Source organism: Schistocerca serialis, chromosome 2, assembly GCF_023864345.2.
Source record: "Schistocerca serialis cubense isolate TAMUIC-IGC-003099 chromosome 2, iqSchSeri2.2, whole genome shotgun sequence".
Classification (NCBI taxonomy): Eukaryota; Metazoa; Arthropoda; class Insecta; order Orthoptera; family Acrididae; genus Schistocerca; species Schistocerca serialis.
This window is the reverse complement of record NC_064639.1, coordinates 435,687,735-435,709,120: the sequence shown is the minus strand read 5'-3', so window position 1 is coordinate 435,709,120 and position 21,386 is coordinate 435,687,735. Positions and strand designations below refer to the sequence as shown.

The following is a 21,386-nucleotide window of genomic DNA, read 5'->3' as shown; positions in this document are numbered from 1 at the left end:
CTGTGAACGGCTGAAAGGAAGGGGAAACTACAGCCGTAATTTTTCCCGAGGGCATGCAGCTTTACTGTATGGTTAAATGATGATGGCGTCCTGTTGGGTAAAATATTCCAGAGGTAAAATAGTCCCCCATTCGGATCTCCGGGCGGGGACTACTCAAGAGGACGTCGTTATCAGGAGAAAGAAAACTGGCATTCTACGGATTGGAGCGTGGAATGTCAGATCCCTTAATCGGGCAGGTAGGTTAGAAAATTTAAAAAGGGAAATGGATAGGTTAAAATTAAATATAGTGGGAATTAGTGAAGTTAGGTGGCAGGAGGAACAAGCTTCTGGTCAGGTGAATACAGGGTTATAAATACAAAATCAAATAGGGGTAATGCAGGAGTAGGTTTAATAATGAATAAAAAAAATAGGAATAGCTACTACAAACAGCATAGTGAACGTATTATTGTGGCCAAGATAGACACGAAGCCCACGCCTACTACAGTAGTACAAGTTTATATGCCAACTAGCTCTGCAGATGACGAAGAAATTGAAGAAATGTATGATGAGATAAAAGAAATTATTCAGGTAGTGAAGGGAGACAAAAATTTAATAGTCATGGGTGACTGGAATTCGGCAGTAGGAAAAAGGAGAGAAGGAAACATAGTAGGTGAATATGGATTGGGGCTAAGAAATGAAAGAGGAAGCCATCTGGTAGAATTTTGCACAGAGCATAACTTAATTATAGCTAACACTTGGATCAAGAATCATGAAAGAAGGTTGTATACATGGAAGAACCCTGGAGATACTAAAAGGTTTCAGATAGATTATATAATGGTAAGACAGAGATTTAGGAACCAGGTTTTAAATTGTAAGACATTTCCAGGGGCAGATGTGGACTCTGACCACAATCTATTGGTTATGAACTGTAGATTAAAACTGAAGAAATTGCAAAAAGGTGGGAATTTAAGGAGATGGGACCTGGATAAACTGACTAAACCAAAGGTTGTACCGAGTTTCAGGGACAGCATAAGGGAACAATTGACAGGAATGGGGGAAAGAAATACAGTAGAAGACGAATGGGTAGCTCTGAGGGATGAAGTAGTGAAGGCAGCAGAGGATCAAGTAGGTAAAAAGACGAGGGCTAGTAGGAATCCTTGGGTAACAGAGGAAATATTGAATTTAACTGATGAAAGGAGAAAATATAAAAATGCAGTAAATGGAGCAGGGAAAAAGGAATACAAACGTCTCAAAAATTTGATCGACAGGAAGTGCAAAATGGCTAAGCAGGCATGGCTAGAGGACAAATGTAAGGATGTAGAGGCTTATCTCACTAGGGGTAAGATAGATACAGCTACAGGAAAATTAAGGAGACCTTTGGAGAAAAGAGAGCAACTTGTATGAATATCAAGAGCTCAGATGGAAACCCAGTTCTAAGCAAAGAGGGGAAAGCAGAAAGGTGGAAGGAGTATATAGAGGGTCTATACAAGGGCGATGTACTTGAGGACAATATTATGGAAATGGAAGAGTATGTAGATGAAGATGAAATGGGAGATACAATATTGCGTGAAGAGTTTGACAGAGCACTAAAAGACCTGAGTCGAAACAAGGCCCCGGGAGTAGACAACATTCCATTAGAACTACTGATGGCCTTGGGAGAGCCAGTCCTGACAAAACTGACTTCAAAAAGAATATAATAATTCCAATCCCAAAGAAAGCAGGTGTTGACAGATGTGAAAATTATCGAACTATCAGTTTAATAAGTCACAGCTGCAAAATACTAACGCAAATTATTTACAGACAAATGGGAAAACTGGTAAAAGCCGACCTTGGGAAGATCAGTTTGGGTTCCGTAGAAATGTTGGAACACATGAGGCAATACTGACCTTATGACTTATCTTAGAAGAAAGATTAAGGAAAGGCAAACCTACGTTTCTAGCATTTGTAGACTTAGAAAAGCGTTTGACAATGTTGACTGGAATACTCTCTTTCAAATTCTGAAGGTGGCAGGGGTAAAATACAGGGAGCGAAAGGCTATTTACAATTTCTACAGAAACCAGATGGCAGTTATAAGAGTCGAGGGGCATGAAAGGGAAGCAGTGGTTGGGAAGGGAGTGAGACAGGGTTGTAGCCTCTCCCTGATGCTTACAATCTGTATATTGAACAAGCAGTAAAGGAAACAAAAAAAAAATTTGGAGTAGGTATTAAAATCCAGGGAGAAGAAATAAAAACTTTGAGGATTGCCGATGACATTGTAATTCTGTCAGAGACAGCAAAGGACTTGGAAGAGCAGTTGAACGGAATGGACAGTGTCTTGAAAGGAGGGTATAAGATGAACATCAACAAAAGCAAAACGAGTATAATGGAATGTAGTCGAATTAAGTCGGGTGATGCTGAGGGAATTAGATTAGGAAATGAGACACTTAAAGTAGTAAAGGAGTTTTGCTATTTGGGGAGCAAAATAACTGATGATGGTTGAAGTAGAGAGGATATAAAATGTAGACAGGCAATGGCAAGGAAAGCGTTTCTGAAGAAGAGAAATTTGTTAACATCGAGAATAGATTGAAGTGTCAGGAAGTCGTTTCTGAAAGTATTTGTATGGAGTGTAGCCATGTATGGAAGTGAAACATGGACAATAAATAGTTTTGACAAGAAGAGAATAGAAGCTTTCTAAATGTGGTGCTACAGAAGAATTTTGAAGATTAGGTGGGTAGATCACATAACTAATGAGAAGGTATTGAATAGGATTGGGGAGAAGAGAAGTTTGTGGCACAACTTGACTAGAAGAAGGGATCGGTTGGTAGGACATGTCCTGAGGCATAAAGGGATCACAAATTTAGCATTGGAGGGCAGCGTGGAGGGTAAAAATCGTAGAGGGAGACCAAGAGATGAATACACTAAGCAGATTCAGAAGGATGTAGGTTGCAGTAGGTACTGGGAGATGAAGGAGCTTGCACAGCATAGATTAGCAGAGAGAGCTGCATCAAACCAGTCTCAGGACTGAAGACCACAACAACAACATCTATATGTTTATATTGCAATGATATTATTCTTATGTGTATTCTTTCTTTTGTCACTATGATCTTTGATGTACTTGTAACACTGATTTTTTGGCGCGTAAGCGATTATTAGTTAGTTGTTAGAGAGTCGGACGTTGAGAAAGTCAAGTGTTGGACGTCATGTTGGAAAGATGCATATTGTAGTTGGCTTATAAAATGTGAGGAAGATGTTTTCAAGTATGTTTTGTATTGTAAAGTGATGTTTTGTGTGTTACGTGATATTGCAATAAAAGCAATTAAAAGGAAGTGTAACTTAAATTCGGAGTGCTGATTATTTTTTTACATCACCATTGTGCTAACTTTGAAAGGTTTAATCTTGAAGAATGTTTTGTGAAGTGCATCTACAAAACTTTTGAATATAGCAGAATAAAACCTAGGCCTCTTTGCATCCGAGCTTGGAATCATAACCACTTAGATTTTCAACGATTGAGCCATGATTTTACGACGAGACTAGTGTGGGAAACACAAAAAGATGAGTGCCTAGTTTTTTTATTATTACATGAAATGACTTTATTAACTATGCTCTAATGACACCTGCCACATAATATGACTGTTGTTGCCCGAAAATGCAGTACTTAGCAGCGTGAGCAACACCAATCGTCATTAAATGCTGACCTTTGTTGTGGTAGGGTTGTTAGATGAGGCAGCTCACTTTTCCACTTAAATGGAATGTCACTTCAACACTGAACACTAAATTTTTCAAAGGAAATCATCTTCAAAATCCATATTCAAAATAAATTCACAGAGGCATAAACATTGTTGTTTATCACCATTACTGAATTCTATATGGTTCGAAACACAAACTTCATTGCAAAACCCTACCACTCAGGACACACGAGGAATAGTTAATTCTCAGCTGGCATGATGAGATGACTTCTGTGGACTACACACTGAACTGTTGAATGCTCTCTCCATCTTGAACAAGCGTGCGGGGCTGACCTGAGGGTATCCTCTTACATAAACAACCATTGACTTGAAACTACTGGTGCCGTTGTCAAATGCTTTGAGCTGCAGGATGTGCAGATCCATACTCTCAATAAAAATCATGCTACACAGTTGTAAATGAATTGCAAGTGTTGAAATGAAGCCGATCTAACAACATTTGTTGCACATTAGGTAAGAAATGAGTGAGTGAGTGAGTTAGCTGCAAAGTCAAGTACACAAACTAGTAATTTACAACTCGTAACAAAGATCAACTTCTAGTTTCAATGCATAAGTTAAAATTTATTTGAAGGTTTCACATTCATTTATGGAGGTGAGGTTGTGAGTGAAATAGGATGAGTCTTTTTGACTCTGTATCCTATTTCATAATACTCCATTTTGGAAGGAAGCTACACTATTTTCTTCCCAATATCATAGTTATATCTACTTATGACCACCCACCACTAACATGCAGCAGTTGTCCTCCATTTAAGGTTTATTAACGAAACTGTTAGATCGACTGATGTTATTTGTTCAAATTGCATGCATAGGTGGAGTGACTCATCATCTGTCCCTATACAGATCTTTCATAATTTTTGTTTCTCCTATCTTGCTCACAACTAATGGATTGCAAAGAGAAACAGTGGGCAGCAGGTTTTCTAAAATCCATAAAACACTACAGATTGTGTAAGTAGAAGACACCATGGACAAAGTAATGGGCACAGACAGAAACTGTATGGATGGCAGATAAGTTGAAGGTCTCTGTGACTGACAGTGTGGATATATCATCTACTACCTGATTTTTGCAAATAGGATTCGAGAGTTGTGTAAAATAATGGTGCAAATTCATTGCATTTAATGGAAACCATATTGTGCAACAACATCCATAAGAGGAACAATCACCCGAACTACAGAATGAGATTTTTCGCTCTACAGCGGAATGTGCACTGATATGAAACTTACTGGCAGATTAAAACTGTGTGCCAGACTGCGACTCGAACTCAGGACCTTTGCCTCTCGTGGGCAAGTGCTTTACCACCTGACCTACCCAAGAATGACTCACAACCCATCCTCACAGCTTTACTTCCGCCAGTACCTTGTCTCCTACCACACTTTACTTCACAGAAGTTCTCCTGTGAAAGTTGCGGGACTAGCACTTCTGGAAGAAAGGATTATGCAGAGATGTGGCTTAGCCACAGCCTGGGGGACGTATTGCTGGTGGTTGGTTTGCGAGTGTTGAAGGGACCAGACTACAAAGGCCATTGGTCCCTGGGGGACGTTTCCAGAATGAGAATGAGATTTTCACTCTGCAGTGGAGTGTGCACCGATATGATACTTCCCAGCAGATTAATACTTTATGTCAGCCCAATACTCGAAATTGGGACCTTTAACTTTCACAGGCAGCTCCCCCCAAACACTATTCACAACCTGCCCTCAAAACTTTACATCCACTAGTTTTATAGGAGAACTTCTGTGGTGTCTGTAAGGTAGGAGACAAGGTACAAGAGAAAGTAAATATGTGAGGACAGGTTGTGAGGCATGCTTTGGGTATAGCTAGCACAGGATACGGTTGATGATGCGTAGTGACCAGTTTTCATCCAAAGAGCTGGGCGAGTTCACTCATTTGTTCAGAATGGGAGGCCAACAAGCATTTGCCACCTTTCGGGTGGTAGTTGATGACAGAATCTTTCTCAAGCAATTAAACAGAAACTATTCAATAAAAAAAAAATCATTTTTGCTTTACTTCTAGCTTTATATGTCACATTCATTATGATGTGGCCATCATTTTGTTAATGCTCATAGTTAATGAGATATTTATGTGCAAGGAAGAAGACACTTCGTGAAATCTGAAAATGTTTGCAATGAAAAATAAGGGTCGCTATGATTTTGCATCTGGTGCACATTACGTAATATGCTTCTGCGTATGAAATTTTGCTAACATATTGAATTTTTCTTTAGACTTGGTTGGAGTCTCTACCTGTCACCAATCTCGAGAAAATTGATCTGACATAGCACACTCATTTGCCATCTCAGTAGGCCAGCGATAAAGCCAGAGTGAAATACCCACAACATTTCTCATATTTCATAAATGGTTTGAGATACTGAAATGGCAGTAGTAGCCGACCGAGACAGACACAGCAACAGGGAAGTAACCGCTTTTGTGACATTTATGAGTTCCTGACCAGGAGTGAATTTTATTATGTGTGTGCTTTAATAATTTAGTTTCTTGAGTTTCTGCATGTAAATTTAATATCTAATAGCCACAGTTCTTGCATTTTTGTTTGTGTCAGAAAGTAAGCCAATTTTGTGACATATTACAAGTTCCTAATCAGGGGTGAATTACTTAGTTTCATCTGAGTGCTTCAATAGTTAGGTTTTTGAATATCAGTATATTATTAGACACAGTTCCTGCATTTTCTTTAGGGTCTACAGTAGAGTTGCGCAGCACGTGCTGATAGTCTGTGTATCTGCATGGTTTAGTTTTCCACGATCTTTAGTATCGACAGGGACTGCGATTGTTGTGTGCGGATGTGAGCCGAGTTGGTGACACTTCGCTCTCAGCTTCAGGCTGTGATGGCTTCGACTACACAGCTTGAGGCTGCAGTGGATGGGCACCACTGTCGTGGGCCAGCCGTGGGGGTCCAACAGACGTCCGGCATGTCCGAGTCCTCCGATCGGTCTTCACCGGTGGCCAACCCAGTTACTGCTCGCATTGAGGTTGACCCCTCACCTGTGGTCGAGTGGGGGGTCACCCGGAGGTGAAAGACTTCTCAGGCGGCTGCACGTAAGGCCTCCCAGGTTTGTCTGACAAATAGGTTCCAGGTGCTGTCTGTGGCTGACACTGTCTCTGAGCCAGATGCTGTCACCTGTCCTGTTTCAGAGGAAACCAGTCAGCCTGCAAGATCCGGGCAATCACAGAGAGTGGGATTATTGGTAGTTGGAAGCGCCAACATTAGGCACATTATGGGGGCCTTTAGGGACTAGGCTGACATGAAGGGTAAGAAAATCAATGTGCACTTTGTACATGTCATTCCATATGTGGAAAGGGTCCTCCCAGATGCCATGAAGAGCACATGGCACAGCCAACTGCAGGTGGTTGCTCACATCGGTACCAATGATGTGTGTCACTTTGGATCAGAAGAGGTTCTCTCTGGTTTTGAACGGCTAACAGAAGTGGTAAAGGCTGCCAGTCTTGCTTGCAAGATGAAAGCAGAGCTGACCATTTGCAGCATAGTCGATAGGACCGATTGCGGACCTCTGGTACAGAGCTGAGTGGAGGGTCTGAATCAGAGACTCAGATGATTCTATGACCATGTAGGTTGCAGATTCCTTGACTTGCGCCAAAGCGTGGTTGGGTTTCAGGTTCCACTGAACAGGTCAGGTGTCCACTATACGTAGGAGGCGGCTACACGGGAAGCAGGGGCTGCGTGGTGTGGACTGGTGTGTTTTTTAAGTTAGAGGGTCTCACGAAAACACAAGAAGGGCTTCAGTCACAAAGGTTGCAGACTGAACATAGGACGAATGTAGATACAGGAGCCATTGGTAAAACAGTTGCAAACTGTCGTAGCTGTGTTGGGAAAGTACCAGAGCTCCAAGTGCTAATAGAAAGCACTGATGCTCAAATCGTTACTGGCACTGAAAGCTGGCTAAAGCCAAATGTAAGTTCAGCTGAAATATTTGAAATGAACCTAACCGTCTTCCAAAAGGATAGGCTAAACACGGTTGGCGGTGGCGGGTTTGTTGTTGTTAGAAGTAGTTTAACTTGTCCCGAAATTGAAGTAGGTACTTTCTGTGAGTTAGTATGGGCAGAGGTTATTGTTGGCAAACAGAATAAAATAATAATCGGATCCTTTTACCAACCTCCCAATTCAGATGATACAGTTGCTGGAAGGTTCAAAGAAAACTTGAGTTTGATTTCAAACACGTACCCGATTCATATGATAATAGTTGGTGGTGACTTTAATTTAGCCTTGATATGTTGGCGAAAATACATGTTTAATTCCAGAGGTATGCATAAAATATCATCCGAAATTGTGCTAAATGCATTCTCTGAAAATTATTTTGAGCACTTAGTTCATGAGCCCACGCAAATAGCAAACAGTTGTGAAAACACGCTTTACCTCTTAGCAACAAATAATCCTGAGTTAATAACAAGCAATCCAGGGATTAGTGAACACAGGGCTGTCGTAGCAAGATTGAATACTGTAATCTCCAAATCCTCAAAAATAAGCGAAAAATATACCTATTCAAAAAAGGAGATAAAAATTCACTTGATGCCTTCCTGAGAGACAATCTCCACTCATTCCAAATTAATAATATAAGTGTAGACCAGATGTGGTTTAAATTCAAAGAAATAGTATCAGCAGCAATTGAGAGATTTATATCAAATAAATTAACAAACGACAGAGCTGATCCTCCTTGGTACACAAAACAGGATAGAACACTGTTGCAGAAACAACGAAACAAACATGCCAAATTTAAACAGACGCAAAATCCCCAAGATTGGCAATCTTTTACAGAAGCTCGAAATTTAGTGTGGACTTCAATACGAGATGCTTATAACAGTTTCCACAACGAAACTTTGTCTCGAAACCTGGCAGAAAATGCGAAGAGATTCTGATCGTATGTGAAGTATGTTGGCGGCAAGAAACAATCAATGCCTTCTCTGCATGATAGCAATGGAGATACTATCAAAGACAGTGCTGCCAAAGCAGAGTTATTAAACAAAGCCTTCCAAAATGCCTTCACTAAAGAAGACAAAGCAAATATTCCAGAATTCGAATTGAGAACAGGTGCCAACATGAGTAATGTAGAAGTAAATATCCTCGGAGTAGTGAAGCTACTTAAATCACTTAATAAAAGCAAGTCTTCTGGTCCAGACTGTATACCAATTGGGTTCCTTTCAGAATATGCTAATGATTTAGCTCCATAGTTAACAATCATATACAACCATTCGCTCAATGAAAGATCCGTACCCAAAGACAGGAAAGTCGCACAGGTCACATCAATATTCAAGAAAGGTAGTAGGAGTAATCCACTAAATTACAGGCCCGTATCGTTAACGTCAATATGCAGCAGCAGTTTGGTACATATGTTGTGTTTGAACATTATGAATTATGTCAAAGAAAACAGTTTATTGACACACAGTCAACATGGGTTTAGAAAACATCATTCCTGTGAAACACAACTAGCTCTTATTCACATGAAGTGTTGAGTGCTATTGACAAGGGATTTCAGATCGATTCCGTATTTCTGGATTTCCGGAAGGCTTTTGACATTGTACCACACAAGCGGTTCATAGTGACATTGCGTGCTTATGGAATATCATCCCCGTTATGTGACTGGATTTGTGATTTCCTGTCAGAGACTGTAACTGATGGAAAGTCATTGAGTAAAATTGGCATTCCCCAAGGTAGTGTTACAGGCACTTTGCAGTTCTTTACCTACATAAACAATTTGGGAGAGAATATGAGCAGCCGCCTTCGGTTGTTTGCAGATGACGCTGTCGTTTATCGACTAATAAAGTCATCAGATGGTCAAAACAAACTGCAAAATGATTTAGAAAAAATATCTGAGTGGTGCAAAAAGTGGCAGTTGACCCTAAATAATGAAAAGTGTGACGTCATCCACATGAGTGCTAAAAGGAACTCAAACTTAGGTTATACGATAAATCAGTCTAATCTAAAAGCCATAAATTCAAATAAATACCTGGGTATTACAACAATTACAAACAACTTAAATTGGAAAGAACACACAGAAAATGTTGTGGGGAAGGCTAACCAAAGACTGTGTTTTATTGGCAGGACACTTAGAAAATGTAACAGGCCTACTAAGGAGACTGCTTACACTACGCTTGTCCATCCTCTTTTAGAATACTGCTGTGCGGTGTGGGATCCTTACCAGATAGGACTGGTGGAGTACATCAAAAAAGTTCAAAGAAAGGCAGCACGTTTTTTACCATCGTGAAATAGGGGGGACAGTGTCACAGAAATGATACAGGATTTGGGCTGGACATCATTAAAAGAAAGGCGTTTTTCTTTGTGACGGAATCTTCTCACAAAATTCCAGTCATCAACTTTCTCCTCCAAATGCGAAAATATTTTGTTGACACCGACCTAGATAGGGAGGAACGATCACCACGATAAAATAAGGGAAATCAGAGCTCGTACAGAAAGATATAGGTGTTCATTCTTTCCACGCGCTATATGAGATTGGAATAATAGAGAATTGTGAGGGTGGTTCGATGAACCCTCTGCCAGACACTTAAATGTGATTTGCATAGTACCTATGTAGATGTTGATGAATGAGATTTTGGCAAATGATAGTACACAAAGAGGAGAGTATTTTGCTGTATGGTTAGTACACAAAACTTCATTATCTTCTGTGTTATTCCACTACAGACTTCTCCAACAAACGAATGTAACTTTTATGAACCATCAATAGTTGGTGAAACGAAAAATAATGTGGGTTTTGGAACAACATACATGAAGTCACTACAAGTTTATGTTGTACTGAGGATGTCCTTTTTCATACGATGCTAACCTTACTTTCCCTCAGTTCATCACTTAATAAACCACTGTTTCAGAATTCTCTCACAACTGCATCTGCACAACATGTTAGTGAGGTGAGACTGTGTAAACTCCATTGAGTTTTGGCAAAGGAAGCAACTTTCAACATGGTAAAAAGAGAAATGTGTGTGTTTTACTCAAAATCTCCCACTCATGACTCTCTTATGAAAGTTATAAACGGTTAACGAACCTGATGAAAATAAATCGCTGCATTTTTGGCGGAATTCTTTTTCAATATTAACCAAAGAACAGGTGACAACTTCTGTTTAGAATGCCATTTCCGATACAGCACCCTGAGCGACCCACCACCACTGCCGCTCTCCCCACTCTTTCCCAGCCGACTGCGCATCTAGCAGCCACAGCATTTTGCGTACACAACAGCTCAGATGGTAGAGCAATTATCCGCCAAAGACAAAGGTCCCGAGTTCGAGTCTCACCTGGCACACAGTTTCAATCTACCAGGAAGTTTCACTCCCACTGTACACGCAATATGAATAACCTACACTGTTAATGAAGAAGTTATAAATACACAACTTGCACATAACTATCTAGCAATTTTACTGCTAGTGATATTCAATATATAGTCTTCATCTTTCAAATTCGGAATGATTGAGAGTAAAATAAAATACTGGGTGGTTATATTTAAATTTTCCCTATTTGACACATTATAACAAGGAAACTTAATTACTGTATGAGTACCAAACTTGGTAGCATTAATGTCAAGAACATGGGGAAGAGAAATAATGCAGAATCAGTTCAATTGAAACACTTTTAATGTGCTGCTACAGTACATCATACCATTATGTACTGGTACCATTACTGCTACAAAAGGGGCTCAATATGGTGCCCATCAGTATCCAGAAGAGTCTGAAAGCACAAGACTGCATTCTGCACAGCACAGCAGAATGATTCCTATAGATATGTTGGCTGTCTCTCTTGATACGCTTTGCTTCATATCTGCTCATGCGTGAATGTCCCCTGGTAAATCTTGTCCTTCATGTAGCCCACAACCAGAAATCACAGTGGTGAGATCGGTTGATCATGCCGGCCAGAGCATTTGGAAATGATCGGCTGATAATTCGATCATTTCCAAATATGTTTCGGAGAAGCATGTGAACTTCATGAGCGATGTGTGGTGGAGCCCCAGCTTACTTGAAACTGTTGAGTTCAATGTGTCTCTCTCCTGTACAGTAGGTATGACATGCTGGCGAGGCATATTGCTGTAACACTGGCCAGTCACACTGCATGTCTTTGGTCCTTAAGTGCCAACCTTTACAAAAACGAATGGGCCAAAGATGACTGTAGCTGTGAGCTCACACCATACGGTGAAACGTTCACCAAACAGAGGAACTTCATACACAGTGACTCGACTTGTCTGTCCATAGGATGGTCCAGGACCAGCCATCGTCAACTTCAATCCTTGAGAGAAAGTGAAGAGCAAAGTCAACTAGTTGTTGTGCATCCTGTGGTGCAAGCTGCTGTATGATATGGATCTTACAGGATACCATTTGAGAATGGTTCGAAGCACCTTCTGTACTGTAGACCAAGCAATGTTCAACTGTTGTGACACAGCACATGCACATGCACTGCCAGATGATTGGGAGCTGCGCGCAGCATTGTCTGCCATAGAAAGAGCGAATTCATCAACCATCTGTGGTGCAATGGGTCGTCGGCCTCTTCCCGGAGCGACGCCCAGTTCTCCAGCTGATTAGAACTCCTTCATCATGCTCCGGACAGCTGGTGGAGAAAGAGTACCATTCCGTAATTCCTTACAATTGGCAATATTCTTGGTGCAGCTGCGGCATTACTGTTCTTTTGATAATAGAGCTTCACCAACAACGTCCTGCTCCTTATGTCCAAGCTCATGTTGATGTATCAACAAGTGCACTGTGACTGGTCAGGTGTGTGAGACTATGAATCACCGACGACTGATCATGGCACTGGTGGCCATAGTTGGTATTGGACGGTGGTGCTGAGATGCATGGAAATCATGTACGCCACATTCTGGACATTAATGCTACCAAGTTTGGTACTTATATGGTAATTAGCTTCTGCGTTAAACGTGTTAAATAGGGGAAGTTTAGTTACAACCACCTGGAATGTACATCTCTCTCTATGTTGAACAATTTGATCTACTTCCATACTTCCTTTCACAATATCAGCATCAAATACTGATTGAAAAAAAGAGTCCTATTTTAAAGAACTACAAAAATAATTTACTTATTTCATATAAACTATCTTCAAAGATGCAGTAAAAACACAAGTGACCAAGTAAAGCTGCGAGAATGGGCTGTGAGTTGTGCTTGGGTAGCTCAGAGGGTAAAGCAATTACCCACCAAGGACAAAGTTCCTGAGTTCGAGTCTCATCCGGCACACAGTTTTAATCTACCAAGAAGTTTAACTTCCACTGTACATGCAATTTGAATAACCTACATTATTAATGAAGAAGTTGTAAATATTTTTTATTGTGCACCTTTCATATATAAAATCTGGATTACAAAATTAAATTAGGTATTTCATACAAAATATCTTTAATTTCAAACACACAGCAAAAACTGATTTTATCGTAATGATCCAGCTATTTTTGTACACATGAAAAGATTCATTCACAGTCTCAAATTGGTTATTAAATTTACAAAATCTAATTTTTTCAAATTTTTTACATCTTAAGAGCACCAAAACCATAAAAAAAATGTACTTTCTCAGATGAGGAAAAAAGGAAATAGTCAAGATGTATGCAGGAAGGAAGCCGAGAACTTTTTGTGATTTTTCTACCAGTATCTTAAAATCATATACTAAAGACAAAGTAATACCACTACAGAACTACACCCAATTTTAACCGTACTACTCAGCTGTGTCATCAACACATCTACAGACATAAATGAGTACACCATTGCTTTCCAACACAGTACTTTCACTAGGCACATGATATGCACACAAAACTGAACCTGAATTCCTGAAAACAGACTCAATTAGGATTGGATAACTGATACGTGACTGGAAACTTAAAAGAGTAGAATAACAGTGCAAAAATAATAATAATAAAATGCAAAATAAGCTTCAGCTTAATAAACACACATGAACTGATTACATGATACTGTTCCAAGAGGCAAAATTTTTAACAATTTCACACATAAAATGGATGAATCGAGAGAGAGAGAGAGAGAGAGAGAGAGAGAGAGAGAGAAAAGGCAGGTTAACATTACACGAAACAAAATAGTGTCTCCTTACTCTGTAACAAAGTAAACTGTTTATGTTTCATCAAATGATAATTTTTAACACTGTTCCTCTCTCTTCTGTAATTGCCAATATGATATGATATCTACATTACAATGTCTTTTTAGCTTATACTTTTACCTTCAGTTTTAGTAATAACTCCTCTTTCTGTTCATTAACAGTTTCAAGCAGTGTACATGTTGATCCTAGAAGTTCCGAAATATTGAAGATCTGTTCTCGATCAGCTGATAACTGTGATGTAAGTTCATTTTGATACAAATGCAATGACGACATCCATGAATCAATTTTATTTGAATCTTCTACTGCCTAAGAAAAAGAAAAGCCGGTCCTTAAAAAAATCAAGTCACTCATACAAATTTGTGATACAACTTACAAAAGACAATACATTTAATGTTTACTCCATGACTTATTTGACAAAAAGCAACTTCTAATAAAATATTTTCTTTACTCCAGAGGTTTACATTTGATGTATTATAAATGAAAGCATTACATTTTTCCATATGTTTATTCTCTTCTGATAACTATTCACCTACCAAAAAGTCAACAAAAAATTGAATCTACCACTCAAATGCTGCCGTTCCCATGCACGCATGCATTTATATATGTTGATCCTAGAGGTTCCGAAAAATTGAAGTTCTGTTCTTGATTGGCTGATAACTGCGATGTAAGTTCATTTTGATACAAATGCAATGACAACATCCATGAATCAATTTTATTTGAATCTACACACACACACACACACACACACACACACACACACACACACACACACCTAAATGTTTTATTATGTTCAAGATAGAAGCACATGTCAATACCGAGCCACTTGTTTAATGTAGTGGCAGCAATATACTGACATGAATTATTTACAGAAGAATGGAAATGATAGTGAAGCCGGCCTCAGGGAAGGCTTGTTTGGTTTCCGGAGAAATGTAGGAACACACGGAGGCTATGCAGACTATGTCACTTATCCTATGAGATAGCTTGAAGAAAGTGAGGTCTATGTTGATAGCATTTGTAGTTTTAGAAAGTTTTTGACAATGTTGATTGGACTAAATTCTTTGAAATTTGGAATGAAGCAGGGACAACATATAAGGAGCAAAAGGTTACTTATAACTTGCACAGAAACCAGAGTGCAGTTATAAGAGTCAAAGTATATGAAAGGGAAGCAGTAGTCAAGAAGGGAGTGACACAGGGTTATAGCTTTTCCCTAGAGCTATTCAATCTGCATATTTAGCAAGCTATGAAGGAAGCCAAGAAGAAACTTGTGGGTGGAATTAAAGTTCAAGGAGAAGAAATAAAAATTTTGAGGTTTATTGATGACTTTGTAATTCTGTTAGAGATTGTAAAGGGCTTGGAAGAACAATTGAATGGAAATATAGCACCTTTAAAAAAGTTTGTAAGGTGAACATCAACAAGAGTAGAACCATGGTGATGGAATGTAGTTGAATTAAATGAGGCAATGGTGAAGTAAGAGGCAACTAAAGTAGTAGATGAGTTTTACTTTTTGGGCTGCAAATAACACTATGGCTGAAGTTGAGAGGATATAAAATGCGGTTGGCAAGAACAAGAAAATCATTTCGAAAGAGAGAAATTTGTTAGCATCTTATATCAATTTAAGTGGTAGGAAGTATTTTTTGAAGATATTTACCTGGAGTGTAGCATTGTACAGACAAGAAATGTGGACAACAAGCAGTTCAGAAAAGAAGAGAATAAAAGCTTTTGGGGTGTGGTGCTAAAAAAGAATGCTAAAGGTTAGTTACTCGATCCACTCATTTAATGAGGAGGTACTGAAGAGAACTGAGGAAAAAATAAATTTATGGCACAACTTGCCTAAAGGAAGGGACTGATTGATGGGACATATTCTGAGGAACCAAGGAATTGTCAATTTGGTAATGGAGGGAAGTGTAGGAGGTCAAAAGTATAGAGGAAGACCAAGGAATGAATATAGTAATTAGGTTCAAATGGACGTAGGTTGCAGTAGTGATACAGAGATGAAAAGGCTTGCACAAGGTAGAGTAGAAAGGACAGCTGCATCTTCAGACTAAAGACCACAACAAACCCCATTCAGTACTAAATGTACAAATTGGTGATCATACATGGTAAGATAAAATATCAGTGATGTTTATCCTAAGAACTACTGAATTCACATATTTGTAATTACAATTTAAACTGCAGTGTCAGTTGTATCTGCAGACATTGCTGATCAATCATCTAAGGCTTCACTACTGAAAACAGGACCTGAATGGAAATTAAGACTTATACTTTATTTTTTAAACAAAGAAAAACCAGTTGCTCGTCCAGGATGTAAGGTCCAAAGGATGTCAACTGGCTGCTGTGTCATCCTCTGCCTTGTGGCACCATGCGATTTGGTATGCAGTGGCGTGAGGTCAGCACACTGCTCTCCTAACCATTTCACAGATTTTCCATGCAATGCAACCACTACTAGTCAGTCAAATGGCTCCTCAATTGCCATTATGATACTAAGCATACCCCATACCAACCCCCCACCAAGAAAACAATCCTTGGCAGCACCGGGAATTGAACCCAGGTCTGCCACGTGGCCAACCATTTACTCTGAGCACTCAGCTACAGAGACAGATGCTTTATACTTCAGCTTCATTATTTAGAAATGTAAAGTCAAAAGCGATTAAGAAACACAATGCTGCCTTTTTCCTTGCTATTCAGATCAACGGGCAAGATTTGGTAAAACAGATCTGCCACCTCTGCTAGCAACAACAGCTCTAGCCTGGCTGGGCATCAAGTCGAACTGAGCTTGGGTAACAGATACGAATATATCATTCTATGGTGCTTCAACTCCGAGCTAGACTTGGCATAGCAGTTGGCAAGTATTGACAAAGTAGTCTCTCTGTAACCCATGAATAGATGTTCCTAATGGGTGAGAAATCTGTAGAATGTGCTGGCCAAGACTACGGTCAAACATCCATTGCATCAAGGTAAGTCCGGAAAGCATGGGATACATGCGATCTAGCGTTATGTTGTTGAAAGATAATGCCGTGGAGACTGAAAAGATAGGCCACAACCACCAGTCATAACACATCAGAAATGTACTGCCAGATGTCCAAATTATCAGCTATGCAAACCAGAGGTGATTGTCTGGTCTACCCAATGGCATCTGACACCAGTGCTGGGCCCTATAATGACTACAAATGCAATCTGGCAGTGTTCAATCTCCTTGGTGTCTCCATACTTGGATAACTCCATCGTGATGCTTTGTAGAGAACTGGGACAAACCCGAAAAGTTAACACAGTGCCATTCCTGTGTCCAGTTCTGTCGCCTGGCCACACCACCTGTGTGCCTCTCTCTGGTGTCATGTCAAGAGAAGTCACAACAGTCTCCGCGGAGACAGCCTGTCGAACTCTGAATGTCATCGTACTATCTGAGTGAATACTCGTCTTGCTGCAAACATGCCAGTTCCCTGATTTGAAATGCATTCTATGGCTGTATGTTCCTGCAGGGTCCTAGTAACAAGAGTCTGTTGCAACTCTGCACGGTGTCAAGCACAGGCCTCCTGAACCTGTCGTCTACTTATTTGATTGGCAGTCTACAGGTCTCAACAAACGTGAACAGCAGTACTGTGGACACAAGAGTCTGCAGGCTCAGTAGGCTACTGTCCACAGTTTTCCTTCTACCACAAGGAGTAACACGATCTTCTGACACATAAACAACATTCAAATGTGATTTCTGAATGAGAAACTCACTGTGAAATCTTTCCTTATGTGCAGAATGAATGTTGCTTTACTGCTTCCTATTTTTTGTGATTACACTCAAATGTTGATCACTTAAATGTTGAAGCATACAGTACACTTCATACCAATTTGACATTTTTGCATGTCACTTTCACAGTGTTTCAATATTACTAGAAAGCAGCATATTTACCTTCTGACAAATAAAAATAATATCACTAATTTTTTTTAAAAAAGTCAGGTGTGAGTAGGGCTTGTGCACTGAAGGTTCTGTACAAACTTAATTATGTATATAGACAGTCTATCCATTTTGGGAATTGAGGATACTGATGATTTTTGATTGTTATCGACACTGATACTCACAATACATGGGTCCCAGGGATTCGGTCCCAGGGATTCAGTCCCAGAGATTCAAAGACTTTAGAGTATGCTTTAATTTCACGTCTGAAGTCAGATAACGAATGACAAAACAAACTGTTTTTTGCATTATATAATAACAAATTAAGATGTTTTGGATTTTTCCCTTTACTTAAACTGCGGAATCTTGCTTCTTGCCAAATTTCATGAGTCTATGTCACAAAATATGTTACACAAATGACTGTATTTTTTGACTGCACTGATTTAGAAGCTTCAATTTTTACTCTGCCAAGGGACCACCAACCTTAGTATGTGAATAAATTTGAACCTCATAGCCAATCTGTTCCAGAGAAAAGGATCTTAACAGATGGGCACACAAATGGATAGATGAAAAAAACATGAACTTATTTTTATTTTTTTCGTGTTGTATAATTACAAATAAGAATTTTTGGGTTCTTTTCCTCTACTTATATTATGCAACCTTGCTTCTTGCTAAATTTCATGATTCTAGGTCAACAGCAAGTTTCCTACAGATTCTTTGAGTATCAAAATATGTGACAAAAATGGCCATATCTTTTGCTGTATTGACTTAGAAGCTTAAAATTTCTATACTGCCAAGAGACCATAGAACTGAATATTTGGCATCAATTTAGGCTTTATCTGTCTATTCATCGCCAAGAAAAAGGGTTCTTAACTGTCCAACAGACAGATAGATGCACAATGACATGATCTACTGTATAAGGGTTCCATTTTTACAGATTGAGGCATGGAATCCTAAAAAGGCAGGAATTGCAGTCACAATTCTTCTACCGTTGATCTATAACAATCACAGTAAATAAATAGTAAAAGCAGACAAAGTCACACTAGTCCTTACAACTAGTTTTTATCAAATTTACTATTACTTACGACTAGTTTTTATCAAATTTACTATTAATGCCACTACTTATAATTACGACCTCTGAAACTACTAAGCAGATTTATTCTATTGACTGATGGTGTGACTGTGATGAAAATCAACTTTAACTGGCTCATTAAGATAATATAATGATGCAGCACAAAGTGCCTGGAATCAGTTCAATTATGTACACACTACAGAAACATTGTGGCAGGTCTGGTCTGATTTTGACTTTCCTTCAAATAGACAATTATTCTATCAAATAATTTATAGTACTACTTCCAAAGAACAGAGTACTGTAGTGCAGCAAACTACTACAGGCAGAGTCTAACTTTACAGAAACATAACACATTAATTAATGGCATTAACTTACTTAATGTGGCATTAACTTGATAGATCCTGTTATTACAGTAGTGCACTTAACTATAAAAACAGGAAAAATATTAACACAAAGTCACACAGCTGATCACAAAATAACAACTCTCTTTAACAGTAATAAATACAATACAGGACATTAGTCTACAGATTGTCTTCTTTCTTCTAAAATCACTGAAACTTGTATCAATATGAACATGAAATGACCCCATACACTTACCATAGTCCCCTATAATAGCAGAAAGAGCTGTACAGTAGATTCAAACGAATCCAAACCCTTAATGACAAACAAAATGTGGATGAAATCAAAACAATCATAAGAATAACTGCCTGTGGAGCAAATGCAAGGGTTCCTGCCATTTTTCAGCACTATCGAGAACAACTTGTACATGGTATTCTACATACTACTATTCAATATGGTGATTCCAGTGGAAAGTGTACCATGCAGGAGCAACATTTCCTAACCCTCAAAACTTTGTTTCATATTACTGAGACAAAGAGTATAGAGTGCAATCTTTCCATGATAGTGTGGAATCATAAGATCACATCCTGACTAGTCAAGACCTCAATCCAATAAAGAATCATGTAAAGCCACATTTAAATTATCTGTAGGAACTGGTATCAATGATTTGAATCATTTCTTGGTACAAAAATTTATCTCTAACACTGCACAAATTTTGCATCACTTAAACAAACTATGAAAGAAAGGCATAAAATCTGAATGATCCAGTATTTGGCAAAAACTTCTCAGATATCTTTAATCCACTGCCAAATGTTGCAGCATGGTGCTGATACCATTTTCTCTCACAAAACTGCTGATGGCATGGAGCAGCCAATTAAGATAATATACAGAGTCATAGAAGTTAATATATATGGAACAAATTCCATCTTATCACAAAATACTCTAGGCTATGTCGGAGCCTGCAACAACAGTGCACACACTTTGACATTAATCATTGTTATGCAATCCACTGTCATCTGACAAGCTAACACACCAAGACTAATGCGTTGTGAATTTAAAAAAAATTGACAATTTTCCTATTAGATAACATTTCATCCTAAGCATCTGCTGATGACTTCCTGATCACTACATCATGTTTATTTATTTAGCATATGGACTCTAAGTACATTTCAATTCTGAATTACACTACTTTATTTCTAAACATTTAATACTTAATCACAACAAAAACATCTAGTCCTTGAATATACAAAATGTTTATAAATTAATTACACAAAAGTACCATTAATTGTAAAAAAGGTAAATAACTTACAGAAATGTTTGATACAGCACTCAATGCAGCATGTCTTCTAGTTTTATTTGCAAATGTTCAATGTGACTACCTTTGTGCCATGACACTATCCCATCTGTAATCAATTTCTTGGCATATCCTACAAACCAAGTATCAATGTATGGTGGCAAATGTTTGTGTTATCCGTTGTCACAGCTCACTGACATTTCCTATAAGCAGAGCAACAAACACTCTCTCTTTACATGTAACCCCATACACAGAAGTAATCTTCAGTCTTCATTTAGTTAAAAATTTCTACACAAAACTCAGTTCATTTTTCTTTGTCACTTTCTCTTAAAGCTTCCAAAAGTTTCAGCTTGTAGGGTTTGAATGACAGACATTTCCGCAGTACCTTCCACATTGTGACACTAGGCATATTCAGTTCTATGTTGGCACTTCTTGTTGATATAGCCAGGTTACAAACATAGCACTGCTGAAGTTGTTCAACTGCTGAGTCAGGGACTGCTGGCTGACTCTGGCCTGGCATCCTATGTGATGCACAGCTAGTTTCAGTGAAATGATTGTACCAATTAATAACAGCTTGTTTTTGAGGTGGTGGCATGCAATATTTAGTCCTGACCTGTTTGTGAACTGTAGTAGCAGATTTGGATTCATGAAACCATAAACAACATTGTCATAAACTTGAAGATACACTGCACTCAGTGCTTTATCAAACATTTTAATTAGTTATTTACCCTTTTCACAATTAGAAGCTACTTTTGTGTAATTAATTTTAAACAACTTGTATCTGATGGAGTCTGGGTTGCCATCAGGAATTTCTCATAACCCACTCTATATGCTTTGGTGCCACATTCTCACCCGATGGGTTGGACACACTGGCTCAGTAGACTACAGTTGCCTGCTGGTGAGGACATGAATTCCCATTTAAAAAGTGAATCTGCACATCTTCCATGCCCCATTCTAAGAAGGTTGAAAGTTGACTATGTCTTGTGGGGTTTATCTAACTCACAGACTGTCTCAGTAATACAAGGTAAGAACT

At 38.9% G+C, this 21,386-nt stretch overlaps 1 protein-coding gene across 1 annotated transcript in view; it reads right to left on the bottom strand.

Moving 5' to 3' along the window:
- Positions 1-21,386, bottom strand: part of LOC126456042 (A-kinase anchor protein 9-like) — a 499,264-nt gene that overhangs the window by 356,625 nt on the left and 121,253 nt on the right. The window contains exon 9 of the mRNA XM_050091796.1: positions 13,886-14,067. Coding sequence (XP_049947753.1) covers positions 13,886-14,067 — 182 coding nt within the window. The remainder of the gene's footprint in view (positions 1-13,885; positions 14,068-21,386) is intronic.